The 15,041-nt window shown below is 40.2% G+C and overlaps 1 protein-coding gene across 11 annotated transcripts in view; it reads right to left on the bottom strand.

The window, feature by feature from the left end:
* Positions 1–15,041, bottom strand: part of COBL (cordon-bleu WH2 repeat protein) — a 194,520-nt gene that overhangs the window by 33,432 nt on the left and 146,047 nt on the right. For all 11 annotated transcript variants that reach the window (XM_042471813.1, XM_042471816.1, XM_042471822.1 and 8 more), the window contains one exon: positions 6,683–6,989. In XM_042471813.1, coding sequence (XP_042327747.1) covers positions 6,683–6,989 — 307 coding nt within the window. The remainder of the gene's footprint in view (positions 1–6,682; positions 6,990–15,041) is intronic.

Raw genomic sequence — 15,041 nt, 5'->3', positions numbered from 1 at the left:
TTAGGAAGAACTTCCTGAGAGTAAGGGCTTGTTCAACAGTGGAACACACTACCCTCGAAGTGTAGTGGAGTCCCTTCCCTGGAGGTCTTCAAACAGAGGCTGGATGGCCATCTGTCAGGGATGCTTGATTTTGATTTCCTGCTGGCAGGGGTTGGACTGGATGGCCCTTGCGGTCTCTCCACTCTATGATTCTATGACTAAATGTGAAAGGATTGGGGTGTATTTAAAAGGAAGAGGATAGAATGATTGTTGAAGAAAGAGAACACGATTATTTTCTTTCAGGAAACACATCAAGGGACACAAAATAAGGGATGAATGAAATCAAGATGAATTGGGTTGCTACTTATGAAAAAGCATATGGTATTTCAAAAGCCAAGAGGGGGTAGCAACCAGCAGGCTCCTGAGGCCAGCAGGCCCCTGAGACCAGCACTTACCACCAGCCCCGCCTTAGGCTGTGCCATATAAAACCTGCAAGCAGAAGGACTGTGGAGGCAAGAGATGCTGAGTCAGCAAGCTCTTCGAATCCAGACTGTGAGAAAGGGAAATGCCTCTATGTTTAATGATGGGGTGTATTTTAATTAAGGGATGTTTTGGTAATTTATTTATTTGTTTTGTTACATTTATGTGATGTATTTTTGTAATTTTGGAACCACTTTGACTTATTGGAAAGCGGGTATAGAATAAATTAATTATTATTATTATATTAGTATATTTATTATTATTTCTAATAAATGTGGTTTCAATGTGATAAAAGTTAAGATAGATGAAAAGGCAGATTTGTACTTGGCAAGGAGTTGGGGGGAGAAAAGTATTGTGTTGGTCATGTGTATGGCTCCAAATGAAAATCAAAAAGAATTTTTGAAATAGTATTTACGGAAATGGGATATGCATGGGTAGTACTTTGGTAGAGATTTTTAATAGGTTGAGAAGTGCAAAGATAAATCATTGTTGAGGTGGAATCTCTTTTCCTGTAGCTTGCATCCATTGTTCCAGGTCCGGTTCTCTGGAGCAGCAGAAAACAAACTTGCTCCCTCCTCAAAATGACATCCTTTCAAATATTTAAACAGGGCTATCATATCACCTGTTAACCTTCTCTTCTCCAGGCTAAACATCCCCAGCTCCCTAATTCGTTCCTCATAGGGCATGGTTTCCAGACCATTCACCATTTTAGTCACCCTCCTTTGGACACGCTCCAGTTTCTCAATGGCCTTTTTTTAATTGAGGTACCCAGAACAGGACACAGTATTCCAGGTGGGGCCTGACCAAAGCAGAATACAGTGGCACTATTACTTCTCTTGATCTAGACACTATACTTTTATTAATGCAGCCTAAAATTGCATTGGCCTTTTTAGCTGCCGCATCGCACTGTTCACTGATGTTCAACTTGTGGTCCACTTGGACTCCAAGATCCCTTTCACATGTAGTTTCATTCAGCCAGGTGTCCCTCATCCTATATCTGTGCATTTTATTTTTCTGCCCTAAGAGTAGTACCTTACATTCCTCCGTGTTGAATTTCATTTTGTTAGCTTTGGCCCAGCTTTCTAGTCTATTCAGGTCATTTTGAATTTTGATCCTTTCCTCTGGAGTATTAGCTATTCCTCCTTATTTGGTTTGATAAGTATGCTCCCAATCCTGTCATCCAGGTCATTGATAAAGATGTTGAATAACACTGGCCCCAGGACAGAGCCCTGTGGGACCCCACTGGTCACTTCTCTCCAGGATGAAAAGGAGCCATTGTTGAATACCCTTTGGGTTCGGCCGGTCAACCAATTACAAATCCATGTAACAGTTACCTTGTCTAGCCCACCTTTTACAAGCTTATTTGCAATAATGTCATGGGAAACTTTGTCAAAGTGTTGCTATCCTTATTTTATTAACATGCTACTTTTCTAAATCTTCTAACTTGACTCTTCAGTGTGCCACCCCTACACCCATCCTTCCCCTCCCTGCCTCCCTCCCATCCCCTCTACTCACATATACATTTCTACCCCCTCCTTCCCCAAGGTATCCAACCTTGCCTATGGCTTTTACTACCCCCCGGAGGGGAGGGGAGGAAAAGCCATCCTTTCAAATATGTGATCAATTCTTCTTCTGATTGTTCATTAATTGTCTCTCTTGTTATGTCTTATTTTATTTCCAGATTTTTTTTTAAAAAAATTGTCATTGTCTTTATCTTCGAGGGTTCCTTGGCTCCAACAGTTGCACCCTCACAAATGTTTTCTTCTTGCTGTTCCAGAGCCAACTGCTTCAACAGATTCAATTCTTGTTCCAGGCATCTTGTGCTGCTTCCTTTTCCACTGAAATTTCAAGAAAATAGGGTAACCCCAACTGTATCTTATTCCATTCTTTTGCAGGACTGCAAAGCATGGTTTGACTCCTCTTTTCCAGTTGGTAGTCTTGCGGCAAAGATCATTATAAATCTCAATTGTGGTATCCCATTATTTCAGTGATCCTGAGATTTTCCTGATTTCTTTCATTAAAAGATATTTCTTATAAAAGCTTGTTACTCTCAAGATTACATCTCTGGGAACCAGGCCTCTTTTTAAATTTGTTGCTGTGTGGAAATGTTCCATTTCCTGCTCTGCCCAGGTAATTTGAGGAACAATACTTTGCAGCCATTTGAGAATTTCTTTCTTCAAGGTCCTTATGTCTCATTTGGCAGTTCAGGAAAGCCATGAATACGGAGGTTATTCCTTCTGTTGTGATCCTGCAGGTCAATGATTTTTCTTTCTAGTTGATCCGGTCTTGATGAGTGTTCCAAAGTTATCTTTTGCTGAGCTTTCTGTTCAATTAGTATTGATTGTACTTGTTCAGTCTCTTTTTTGACAATCTGAAGAGATTTATTCATTTCATCCATAATTTTATTAGTTACTGTCTCTGATAATGCCCCATTATTCTTAGTGATTGTCTCTTTAAAAGCCTCATTGCTTTTGACTTGATTTTCTCTTAGCACCTGGAGGAACCATGTTTTCATATCACCCTCCTTATCTTCATGTTTTTGCTGCGCTCCTGGAACTGAACTCTGTTTGGGTTTCGCTCCAGCTTTTTGGATCATTTCCATGGAGCCAGATTTACCTTTTTGCATTTCTTTATTATGAATTTCAAATTTCTTGTGAAATTTCTCTTATCAAACCAGCATACGCTTTGTCTGAGGGATGAGTAGATTCTCTCTTCCAATTTAAAACTGTTTAAGTTCTCTTTTTTGACTTTTGGACATCTGCCAGATTCTATTAGTGTAGTGTCTCAGATGTTTTAGAGCTTCAGATTGCTGGCATACAGTTATTATTATTATATTTCTTCTCTCTGTTTGTTCTTTAATAAATATTTCAAGAAATTTTAATTCTTTAATTCCCACATAGTTCAATACATTTATTTTTAACTGTTTTGCTTGCTTTCATTTTGTGGATCTTAACTTCCACTCAGCTTGGCACACAATCAACCGGCAATTTCCGGAAAGAAATTTATTTATTTATTTATTTATTTATTTGTATCCCGCTCTTTTCCCAGGACTGGGACTCAGAGCGGCTTCACAGTATTTTAAAAAAATAGTACAATAAAATAAAAAGTACATTGAAAAGAATCTTTAAACTGATCCAACATCAAACATCCCAGACTGTCCTTATAGTAATTCCCTAAATGCCTGTGTGAACAGGTAGGTCTTCACCTGCTGGCGGAAGGCCATCAAGGAGGGAGCCATTCTGATCACCCTGGGCAGGGAGTTCCAGAGTCTAGGGGCAGCCACTGAGAAGGCCCTCTCACGTGTCCCCACCAACCATATTTGTGATGATGTTGGGACAGAGAGAAGGGCTTCCCCAGAGGCTCTTAGAGTCTGGGCCAGTTCATACCAGGAGAAACGGTCTGCCAAATAGTGTGGACCTGAGCCATGTAGTGCTTTGTAGTAATAACCAGGACCTTGAATTGTGCCTGTAAACAAACTGGCAGCCAATGAAGGTGTTTCAAAAGGGACATTGTATGGGTCCTGTAATCTGCCCCTGTTAATAGCCTGGCAGCAGCTCTTTGAACCGGCTGAATTTTCCGAACACTTTTCAAAGATAGCCCATTACAGTAGTCCAAATGGGATGTAACCAAGGCATGTACCACCGTGGCCAAATCTGGCTTCTCAAGGAATGGGTGCAGCTGGCGAAAGCACTCCTGGTCACAGCAGAGACCTGGGCCTCCAGGTTCAAAGCTGAGTCCAAGAGTACCCTCAAAATGCAAACCTGTGTCTTCAGGGGGAGTGTGACCCCATCTAACAAAGGCTGGATCCCTATTCCCCGATCTGCCTTCCGACTGACCAGGAGCACCTCTGTCTTGTCTGGATTAAGTTTCAACTTGTTTGCCCTCATCCAGCATTACTGAAGACAGGCACTGGTTTAGGACCAGGACAGCCTCCTTGGACTGAGGTGGGAAGGAGTAGTAGAGTTGAGTGTCATCTCCATATTGATGACACCGCACTCCGGACAACCTCTCCAAATGGTTTCATGTATATGTTAAACAGCATAGGGGACAACACAGAACCTTGAGGGACCCCACAGGTCAATGGCCAGGCGGTCAAACAGGAGTCCCCCAGTACCACCTTCTGAGTTTTCCCCTCCAGGAAGGAACAGAGCCACTGTAGAACAGTACCTCCAAGCCCCATCCCAGAGAGGCGGTCTAGAAGGATACCATGATCAATGGTATCAAAAGTCACTGAGAGGTCCAGGAGAACCAACAGGGACACACTCTCCCTGTCCAGTTCCCTGTGTAGGTCATCCACCAAGGCGATCAAGGCTGTCTCTGTTGCACAGCCAGGTCTGAAACCAGATTGAAATGGATCTAGATAATCCGTTTCATCCAGAAATCCCTGGAGTTGGGAAGCTACCACATGTTCCAAAACCTTGCCCAGAAATGGTAGGTTAGACACTGGCCGATAGTTTTTCATTATTTCTCTGCCCCTTGTCCTTTTCCTTTTGACCCCGGACCATTGTAAATTGATTTTTCCCTTTTCTTGCCCCTGACATGTGTATTTTATCGATTCCTGTTCCCATTTCTTGTAGCTGTGTTTTTAACCTTATATTGTATTGTTTTATTTTGCATTGTAATGTTTTTAACTTTTGTAAGCCGCCTTGATCATTTTTATGGAAAGGCAGGGTAGAAATAAAAATTATTCATTATTATTATTATTATTATGGGATCCAAGGATGAATTTTTTTAACAGAGGCCTCACAACAGCCTCCTTTAGGCAGGATGGAATTCTGCCTTGTTGTAAGGGGGCATTGATTACCTCCTTTACCCATTCAGCCAGTCCTCCTCTGGCCTGTTTAACAAGCCAAGAAGGACAAGGGTCCAAGATACATGTGGTGGCTTTTACCTCTCCAAGGATCCTGTCCACATCATCAGGCTGCACAAGTTGAAAAGTATCCATTAACACTGGACTGATAGGAGCCAAGGTTACAATGCCACTTATTTATCTTTCTTCTCTTTAAATCTTTAATTAGACAGTTCCATTTTATTCTCCTCCCATTCTGAATCATTTATTTATAATTACTCATAGTCTTTTTCCATTTAGAAGGAATTCTTTGGCTTATTTAGCTTTAGCTTTCAGGAGAAAATGATCTCAACTCCTCACACAATTGCTTTTGGCTCCCTCCCCCTCCCCCAGATAATTATGTCAGTGGAGCTATCCCACATAAGCATAAGCTTCAACCAATAATTGGACATTGTAATTCCAGGCCTAGCTTTGATAGAAATTAGGCCAGCCTTGATCTTGGAAGCTAAGAAGGATCAGTCCTGTTTAATACCTGGATGAGAGCTCCATATTCAGAGCAAGGCAATGACAAACCACCTGTGAGTGTTCCTTGCCTAAGTGAAAAGTGACTTGAAAGCATACTGTATTATGATATAGGAAAGAATAAATATGGGAGGGGGCAATTGGACAAAGAGCAGGATGTACACAGTACAGTTCTCCCTCTGTTCTCACAGATTTGGGATCTGTATCCCTTGACTATCTGAGGGAGGTTAATGGAAGGGGTTAAATGAGGGGGCATACCAATGACACATGCCCATATGCTTGCATGGCCCTGCAGGGTTGCACCTCCATTCAAGCCAATAAGGTTGAATGATTTTCCGTTTTAGCGTGGGGGGTGGAACGAATCCCTCACAAAAATGGAGGACTGTATAACTAATCTTGTAAAAGTAGCTAAAATACCAGTATTTGGAAGGATAAGAGCCACTGTGGGCACATCAACACTGGCTGCGTAGTCTAAGGCCAGTCCAGAACATTATGCCCTGGACTCACCCCAGACCAATCATGATGGTGACCACATAAACTAGGCTGAAATCAGTGTGACAGCACACCATTATGCACATAGGCCAGCTGGGCAGACACTGCATCAGCCCTGCTGTTCAGTCCCACCACTGTCATTGCAGCCACTACCAAAAACTGCAGTATTTCCCCAGAAGTAGTCACAAATCATGAATACTACCATCATCAACTTTTGGGTGAGTTCAATTTTTTCCCCTGGTGCAGACAAGCAGTGAGAAATTCAATGAAACCTTAATATGGTATTAATTACCTTTCCAAACATAGGATGAGTTAATCTGGAACTGTTGGAACAAAAAAGTGGGTTAAAAGTGCTATCTTGCAAAACATGAAACTAAGCAGAGATCATTTTTTACAGATTACCTTACAAATGAGGTTTACCTTTGGTAAATGTTCCTAGATTCATCACTGTTGAAAGAAAGAACCTCTGTACTGCAGTCCTCTTCAAGAGCCATAGGAACCATTTCAACCAGGCCTTCCTGGGCATCAACAGACTTGCTTCTTGAACTCATACTGTCATTTTGAGAATTCAATGATAACTTATCAGACGGTGAACTCATTACACCTGAATCTTCTGTTGTGTCCTCTGAGGCAAAACAGCTGGTAACAGAGATGGACTCCTCTATTTCTGAGAGCTCCAGAATGATGTTGTCCATGTTGTAAATATCATGCAAAACCTGTAGGTTGCCTAGACAAAATATGGCAAAGCTAAGTGCCATTCTTTAATTTTGTGAAGCATTCTACATAAATACAGTACTATTCTGTTTTATAGAATTTATCCATGTAGTGATTTATCCTTGCCACCATAGATTTTTGTTTTAAATTGCATTGCAAAGTGATCTTGCAAAAGTGAAATCCTCATGGACATACAAAAATTACTTGAGCATACCAAATACAAGACAAATAAACAACATATATATAACAACAACTACAACCTTCCTTTTCCCATCCCAGGGATTCAAGGCAGTTAAAACAGCTGGGGATAAAAGTACACATCATTCAAAAGGTAAAATTTATTAAATTATCAGTATATTTAGAATCAATTAAAAGCATGCCCATTAAAAAGAAAAAGAACAAATATAGATCACACAGCATAGTATTAAAGACTGTTTCTCCATGCTAAAACAAAAAGCAAGAGGGTGCCAGTCCAGTCTCAAATGAAGTCATTGTTTATTTTATGATTCTATATGTGTATGTAAAGATCCCAATTTTCCCTCAGTCTGGGACTCAAGGAAGGTTACAAATATTAAAACAGATACAGCTAAAAGGCAGCAGAGGAGGAGCCAGAGCAGGCAGCCCTTAAGAGCTATCCTCCAAATCACCAACACTCCAAGGCAGCAGAGAAGCCAGAGCAGACAGCCTTTAAAAGCTGTCCTCCAAACCATCAGCATCCCAACGCAGCAGAGGAGGAGCCAGAGCAGACAGCCCTTAAAAGTTGTCCTCCAAACCACCAGCACTCCAGCGCTGGTTGAGGAGATGGAGCAGCAGTGGAGCCAACGCACAGTGGAGGCCTGAAAAGGCAGACACCCAGGACTATCTCTCCCCCAGTGCCAGCACCGATTGAGGAGGTGGAACAGTGATGGAGCCAACGCGCAGCAGAGGCCTGAAAAGGCAGATGCCCAGGACCATCTTTCCCCCAGCGCCAGTGCCAGTTGAGGAGGTGGAACAGTGGCGGAGCCAATGCGCAGCAGAGGCCTGAAAAGGCAAACGCCCAAGACCATCTCTCCCCCAGTGCTGGTTGAGGAGATGGAGCAGTGGTGAAGTTAGAGCGGGTGGAGACCATCTCTACTAACTAATCCTCCAGGTGGAAATAGAGCAGCAGGCGTTTTTATTTTGTCTAGGTTTGAATTACCTGAACTGAAGAGTGAGAATATAGACTATTGGACTACAGGAACCCACGATTGCCCCCTATGAGTACATCATAGGATGCGGTTAGTAATGGGATTACTAGCATAAAACAACCTCAAGCCGATAAGGAAGGCTCAAGTTTGCGCTCAAGCAGGTAGGGCCCAACCCACAAAGGGGCGGGCAGGATAATCCTGGACCCCCTCATTTGGTGGAAATAGTGGAAGCCACAGAGTTGCAGACCCCTTAACTAACTTCTAGCTTGGACATAGTCCAAAGCAGACACAGTGGGGACAATAGTCTTTTATAGGAAAGAAGGATCTATATGTGGAAATAAATTGTTTGATAACAAAGATATTGCAACTAAACATGGTTTAGAGTTAGATACTGGGGGGAAATTGTACCAATAGTTCTGGTAGCAGGGGATATAAAGAGAAAACAAACAGTAATAATAACAAAAAGGGGGGGAGGAAAGAAAGATAGCGACAATTTAAGCAGACACAAAGAAGTCCATCACTGGAATCACTTGAAAAACAGACAGGCCAATTATTAGAGGAATTTTAAACATTTAAATCAGAAATTAGATAAGAAATGAGAGAAAACAGGGGGAAAATAAAAGAGGAGGTAAGGAAAGAGATAGATAAGATCAGGGAAAAATACAGAGAATCTTAGGAGAAGTTATTCAGGCAAAGAAAGAAATTAAGGATTTGAATAAAAGAACACAAGACTTAGAAAAAATCTCAAAAGTAACAATGCATTTACAACAACATGATGAACAGAGAGTTAATTTGTTAGATCTGAATTATAGGGAGAAATGTATTAAACTGAGAGAAATTGTGGAAAAAGCAGATGAAGATCCTGATGATATTGTTATCTCAGCATTAGCAACCTACTTAGAAATAGAAGAAGAAAGGATAGATATAGAAGTGGATAGAGTTTTTACAATAAATTCTAGGGTTGCAAGAGAAAGGAACTTACTTTGGGTTGTAGTGGTATATCTGGTTAGAACAAAAGTAAAGGATATGATTATACATAAAAGCTATAGTCAAAAATTGATAATTGAGAAGAGGGAAATTGGCATATTTAAAGATATACCCCAACAGATACTGAAAAGGAGACAGGATTATAAATTTTTGACAAGACTGTTGTCCAGGAAAGACTTAAGAGTATAAATGGGAAAAGCTGGAAGGTATCTCCTTCAGTTACAACCAAAAGAGATATACAGTGGACACGACTGACAAGGCAAAAGAAATCTATGAGAAAATTAGGAGAGACACAAAAGAGGAGGGCCGGGGGGGGGGGGGTAAACAGTAATAGGAAAGGAAGTGATTTGGAGAATAATTCAGAAGAGGAGAGAGGTCAAAAGAGGATAACATCACATAAAGAAAAACAAAAAAGAAACAGAAAAAACAAATACCCCTAAAATTGTAGTTGTTTTCTTAAGTTGTAAAGTTTAAACATGAAAATAGTCACATGGAATGTGAAAGGATTGAACTTGGGACCAAAAAGAAGTCATGTCTTTCAATATATGGAAAAACAAAAGGCGGACATTGTTTGCTTACAAGAGACACATATTAACAAAAGGGCTATAAAATACCTTAAAAAAACCCAAGCTTGGGAAGTATATGCTTCTGCTACAGAAAAAAGGAAAAAAAGGGGTTGCTTTATATGTAAAAAAATTAAAAAAGAGTAAACAGGTATTTGTAGACAACAATGGTTTATTTGTGGGGGTGGAGATAAAGTTAAACGAGATGGAGATATTAGTTATTGGGATTTACGCCCCCACTGAAAATAAGGAACGGGGGTTTTTTTGGGTTTTTTCCCCTCTGAAGGAATTTTATTTAACAACTCAAGTAAATGGTCAATCAATTCCATTTTAAATGTTTTGTAAAATATGGCAGTGAGGCCATCTGGACCCGGGGCTTTATTTTCTTTTAGATTTTGAATTGCCTAAAGTATCTCAAGTTTTGTGACAGGTTCATCCAAAAAATTTGCTCCTTATTCAATTGCGTAATGTTTTTATGATCCAAATATTTTCTAATTATTTTGCTAGTTTTTAGATTTATGTTAGCTTCTTTAAATAATTTTGAATATTCCTGAAAAAAAAGATTGATGATCTCTTCTTGTTTTGTTATCTTTTCCCCTTTATCCTTCATTTCTGTGATTAGTTTTTTTTTCCTTATCTTTACGCAGTTTATTTGCATGCCACTTACTCGTCTTATTAGCTTGTTCAAAATAACGCTGTTTCGAACATTTTAATTTCTGTGCTAGTTCTACTGTTACCTGTTCTTGTAATTGTTTTTGTATTATTTTAATTTCTTCCTGAATTTTAATGTCTGTAGGGTATTCGTCACATTCAGGTTCTTTTTTTCCAACTGTTCTCGTAGTTTGTTATATTTATCTATTTTCTTTTTTTTATTATTTCTGTAGATCTTTTAATAACGAAACCTCTTAACACTGATTTACAAGCATCCCAGATTAATTTCATTGGCATTTCTTGTGTTATATTATTTTGAAAGTAGAATTTTATTTCTATTTTCATTTTATCTACATACTTTTCATGGTGCAAAATATATTCGTTTAGTCTCCACTTAGGTTTGTGTTTTTTATAGCTATTCTCAATTCTATCAAGCTATGATCAGAAATGTGTTTAGGGTGGATATCCATTTTATTTATATAATTTAATAAGGATTTAGAAACGAAAAACATATCTATTCTAGATGAGGTCTAGTGTGGATAAGTAAAAAAGTATAGCCTTTCATATTATCATACAAGTGTATCCAGACATCCTCTAAGGACAGTGTTTCCGTTAATTCAAAGAAATTCTTTGGTAATTTGCCCTTAGGTTTTTTGTCTTTGTTTTTATAGGACCTATCTCTCTCTGGCACCGTTACTCCATTAAAGTCCCCTGTCAAGATAATATTATCATTTATATTGTGATCCTCTAGATCTTTCCTTAATTTCTTTAAAAAACCTTCTTTTTTCTTATTTGGAGCATATATGTTAATTAATGATATTTTTTTATCTGGTAAGTCAATTTCCACAATGATATATCTTTCCTCACTCTCTTTACACACCTCTTTAGCAGTATATCTCTTGTTTATAAAGGTAGCCACCCCACCTTTCCTTTGGTCAGTGGTAGAGTAAAATATCTGACCCAATTTTGTATTATGTATATATTTTATTTCATTTTCTTTAATTTTAATTTCCTGAAGACAAATAAAGTCAAGTTTCTTTTTTTCTAAAATATGAAAAAATCTGATTCTGCTTAAATTTGTTATTTAGCCCTTTCACATTCCAAGAACCTAATTTAAAGCTTGTTGTAATTTTACATCTGTTTGTTTCCTGAGTTCACTTCTTTTTCCTATTCCTAGTCTTTTGATTATTTTCATTCAGTCTCTCATTGCCTCTTTGTTTTCTCCTTTGTATTTTCTTCTGCTTTTTATAATTCTCATCTTTTACTTCCTCCAGTTCGTCGACAAGTAATTCATCCTCTTTAGAATCTCTTCCTGACTCATCAGTAAGTTCTTCTGAAAATAAGGAACAGGTTTTTTAAGGAAATTACACGATCTAGTTTTGGAACAGAAACTGGGAAATGTTATTATTATTGGAGATTGGAATGGGGTCTTAGACCCCAAAAATGATAGATTGGCCGGCTAACTGGCAACCCGGTGACAGTGATTTCAGCGGAGCTCAAGGCTCAGAGAACTCAGTCCTAACCAAAAACCCAAGCCCAAGGAGGGTCTGAAAACCAGGGGCTTATATAGGGCTGAACATATCTGGGGGCTATGTGACTTGCTAGACAAAGGCATTGATTGCCTGGGCATTGTTAAGCCAAGAGCAAGCAATGGGTTGCACAATGCATTAGGTCAGGACACCATTTGGAAGGGCAGCCTACTTGATTGCTGAGCCATTAAGCTAATCACTGGCTCATTAACTAAGAAGCCAAGGCTATTGTCTTTATTTGAGCTAGCAGAGGCAAATCTGGTTTGGCGACTCCAAGACTTCCTGTGGAATTTCCCAATTTTAACTCTTTCTCTAAGGCGCTACCTTTGCAGGGCAAGATGCCTACGTGGTCTCTCCACCTTTAGGTTAATGGCGGGTCCTCTATGGGGTCAGTCAGGGGTCATAGCACAGACTGCATGTACCCAAAATTTTATATAAATCCAAACTTGGTAACAGGACACCAAGGACAGCATTGAAATAGATGGTTGAGATGCCCTGGGCAGTCTTGAAACTGAACCCAATAGTCAGTAACCAGTAAAGCATAGAACACCATGGGGACTATTATGTCAACATGAAGTGAAGAATAATTCCATTCTTAGTCTTGATAACGACAAATGTAACTATCATATCTGGGTATATAGTTATCATTATGTCTGTCCCACTAATGTTACAAAATGTTAACAAAAGGGTATAGGAGATCAATGATACTGATGGTAGGGATTCCTCCAATAGTGCTTTTGGGACTGAAGCACAGATGGTCTATGCTTGAGCATATTTGAGAAAATTCATCACTTTGTGAAGGTACAGGAAAGTGCCAATGTTCGAATTCAGATGATAATCATCATCTGAATGACACAAAATGATTCTATTGATGGAGAGTGTCAAGAACATGTAAGTGATCTATCAACTATTTCATTTTCTCAACGGAACCATATATAATTACCCTATGGGACTACTGGGGCTAGACTAAACGAAAGATTAACTCAGGGGTTCGACAGACCACCCCAAAGGAGTGGCGGGATGCCACCCCTTTCCTAGCCAGATCAGGGCCAGGGCAACCGCGGTCCCGATCTGGCCTTTCTAGGGTGCAAAAAGGAGTCGCAAAAAGGGCCTCCTTTTTGCATCCTCGAAAGGGCGCCATAGCCGTGGTGGCAAGGCTATATGGTGCTCCTTCGGTGCTGCATTATATGGATGCAGGAATGTGGAGTAGCATATGGTGTCAGGCGCCCTGGGGGGTACCCTCTTTGTTTTTTCAGTTGGGAGATGTGCAATTTACCTTGACTCAACTCTGCCTCGACTGTGCTCCCATGCCGGCCTTAATGGCTGGTGTGTACCAGGCCTCAGTAATTCTGATTTATGGTGATACAGTGGAAAAAACTGTTTGACCCTGACACCACCAGGGGTTCTGTTAGCCAAATGAATGTGACAAGGTGGCAAGGACCTATTGGCCAGATACCCACATGAGTTCATTTAGCTAGCCAAGGGAGATGTAGGAGAGGGTTGGGAAAAGAAGAGAGACAGTGAACTGCTACAGGAGAGCAGGAAAGAAAACCAAGGAAAAACACTGAGGGGTTAATTTTTTCAGTTCTTTTGAAGGGAATTGGTGAGCTAGGAGATGGCAACCAGTGAAGTTGTAGAATGATTTGTTTTATATCTTGGCCTATTAACCTTTGATATTACATTTGCAACAAGAAGGAAGGAGTGAAGGATAACCTTGGACTTTCAAAAAGTTGTGTTTACTAGGTTATGATCATGTTATGATATTTTCCTAAATATACATAGAATCACAGAGTTGGAAGAGACCGCAAGGGCCATCCAGTCCAACCCCTGCCATGCAGGAAATCAAAATCAAAGCATCCCCGACAGATGACCATCCAGCCTCTATTTGAAGACCTCCAGGGAAGGAGACCCCACTACACTCCGAGGGAGTGTGTTCCACTGTCGAACAGCCCTTACTCTCAGGAAGTTCTTCCTAATGTTGAGGTGGAATCTCTTTTCCTGTAGCTTGCATCCATTGTTCCAGGTCCGGTTCTCTGGAGCAGCAGAAAACAAACTTGCTCCCTCCTCAATATGACATCCTTTCAAATATTTAAACAGGGCTATCATATCACCTGTTAACCTTCTCTTCTCCAGGCTAAACATCCCCAGCTCCCCGAGTCATTCCTCATAGGGCATGGTTTCCAGACCTTTCACCATTTTAGTCGCCCTCCTTTGGACACGCTCCAGTTTCTCAACATCCTTTTTAAACTGTGGTGCCCAGAACTGGACACAATATTCCAGGTGGGGCCTGACCAAAGCAGAATACAGTGGCACTATTACTTCTCACTATACTTTTATTGATGCAGTCTAAAATTGCATTGGCCTTTTTAGCTGCCACATCTCACTGTTCACTCATGTTCAACTTGCTGTCTACTTGGACTCCCAGATTCTTTACATGTAGTTTCATTCAGCCAGGTGTCCCAAATCCTATATCTGTGCATTTTATTTTTCTGCCCTAAGTGCAGTACCTTACATTTCTCCATGTTGAATTTCATGTTTTTAGCTTTGGCCCAGCTTTCTAATCTATTCATGTCATTTTGAATGTTGATCCTGGCCTCTGGGGTATTAGCTATTCCACCTAATTTGGTGTCATCTGCAAATTTGATAAGTATGCTCCCAATTCTGTCATCCAGATCATTAATAAAGATGTTGAATAACACTGGGCCCAGGACAGAACCCTGTGGGACCCCCCCACTGGTCACTTCTCTCCAGGAAGAAAAGGTGCCATTGTTGAGCACCCTTTGGGTTCGTCCAGTCAACCAGTTACAAATCCATGTAACAGTTAACATGTCCAGCCCACCTTTTAGAAGCTTGTTTGCAAGATTGTCATGGGGAACCTTGTCAAAGGCCTTACTGAAATCAAGATATACTATATCCACAGCATTCCCTTCATCTACCAATAATTTTATCAAAGAAAGAGATTAGATTTGTCTGGCATGACTTCTTTCTCTGAAACCCATGTTGACTTTTTGTGATTATGGCATTGCCTTCTAGATGTTCACAGACTCTCTGTTTAATTATCTGCTCTAGAATCTTTCCTGGTATAGATGTCAGACTAACTGGACGATAATTGTTAGGATCCTCTTTTTTCCCCTTTTTGAAGATGGGAACGTTTGCCCTCCTCCAGTCT

This window comes from Sceloporus undulatus, chromosome 6, assembly GCF_019175285.1.
Source record: "Sceloporus undulatus isolate JIND9_A2432 ecotype Alabama chromosome 6, SceUnd_v1.1, whole genome shotgun sequence".
In the NCBI taxonomy this organism is placed as follows: domain Eukaryota; kingdom Metazoa; phylum Chordata; class Lepidosauria; order Squamata; family Phrynosomatidae; genus Sceloporus; species Sceloporus undulatus.
Note: the sequence above shows the minus strand (reverse complement) of the source record. Positions and strands in the feature narration are given on the sequence as shown.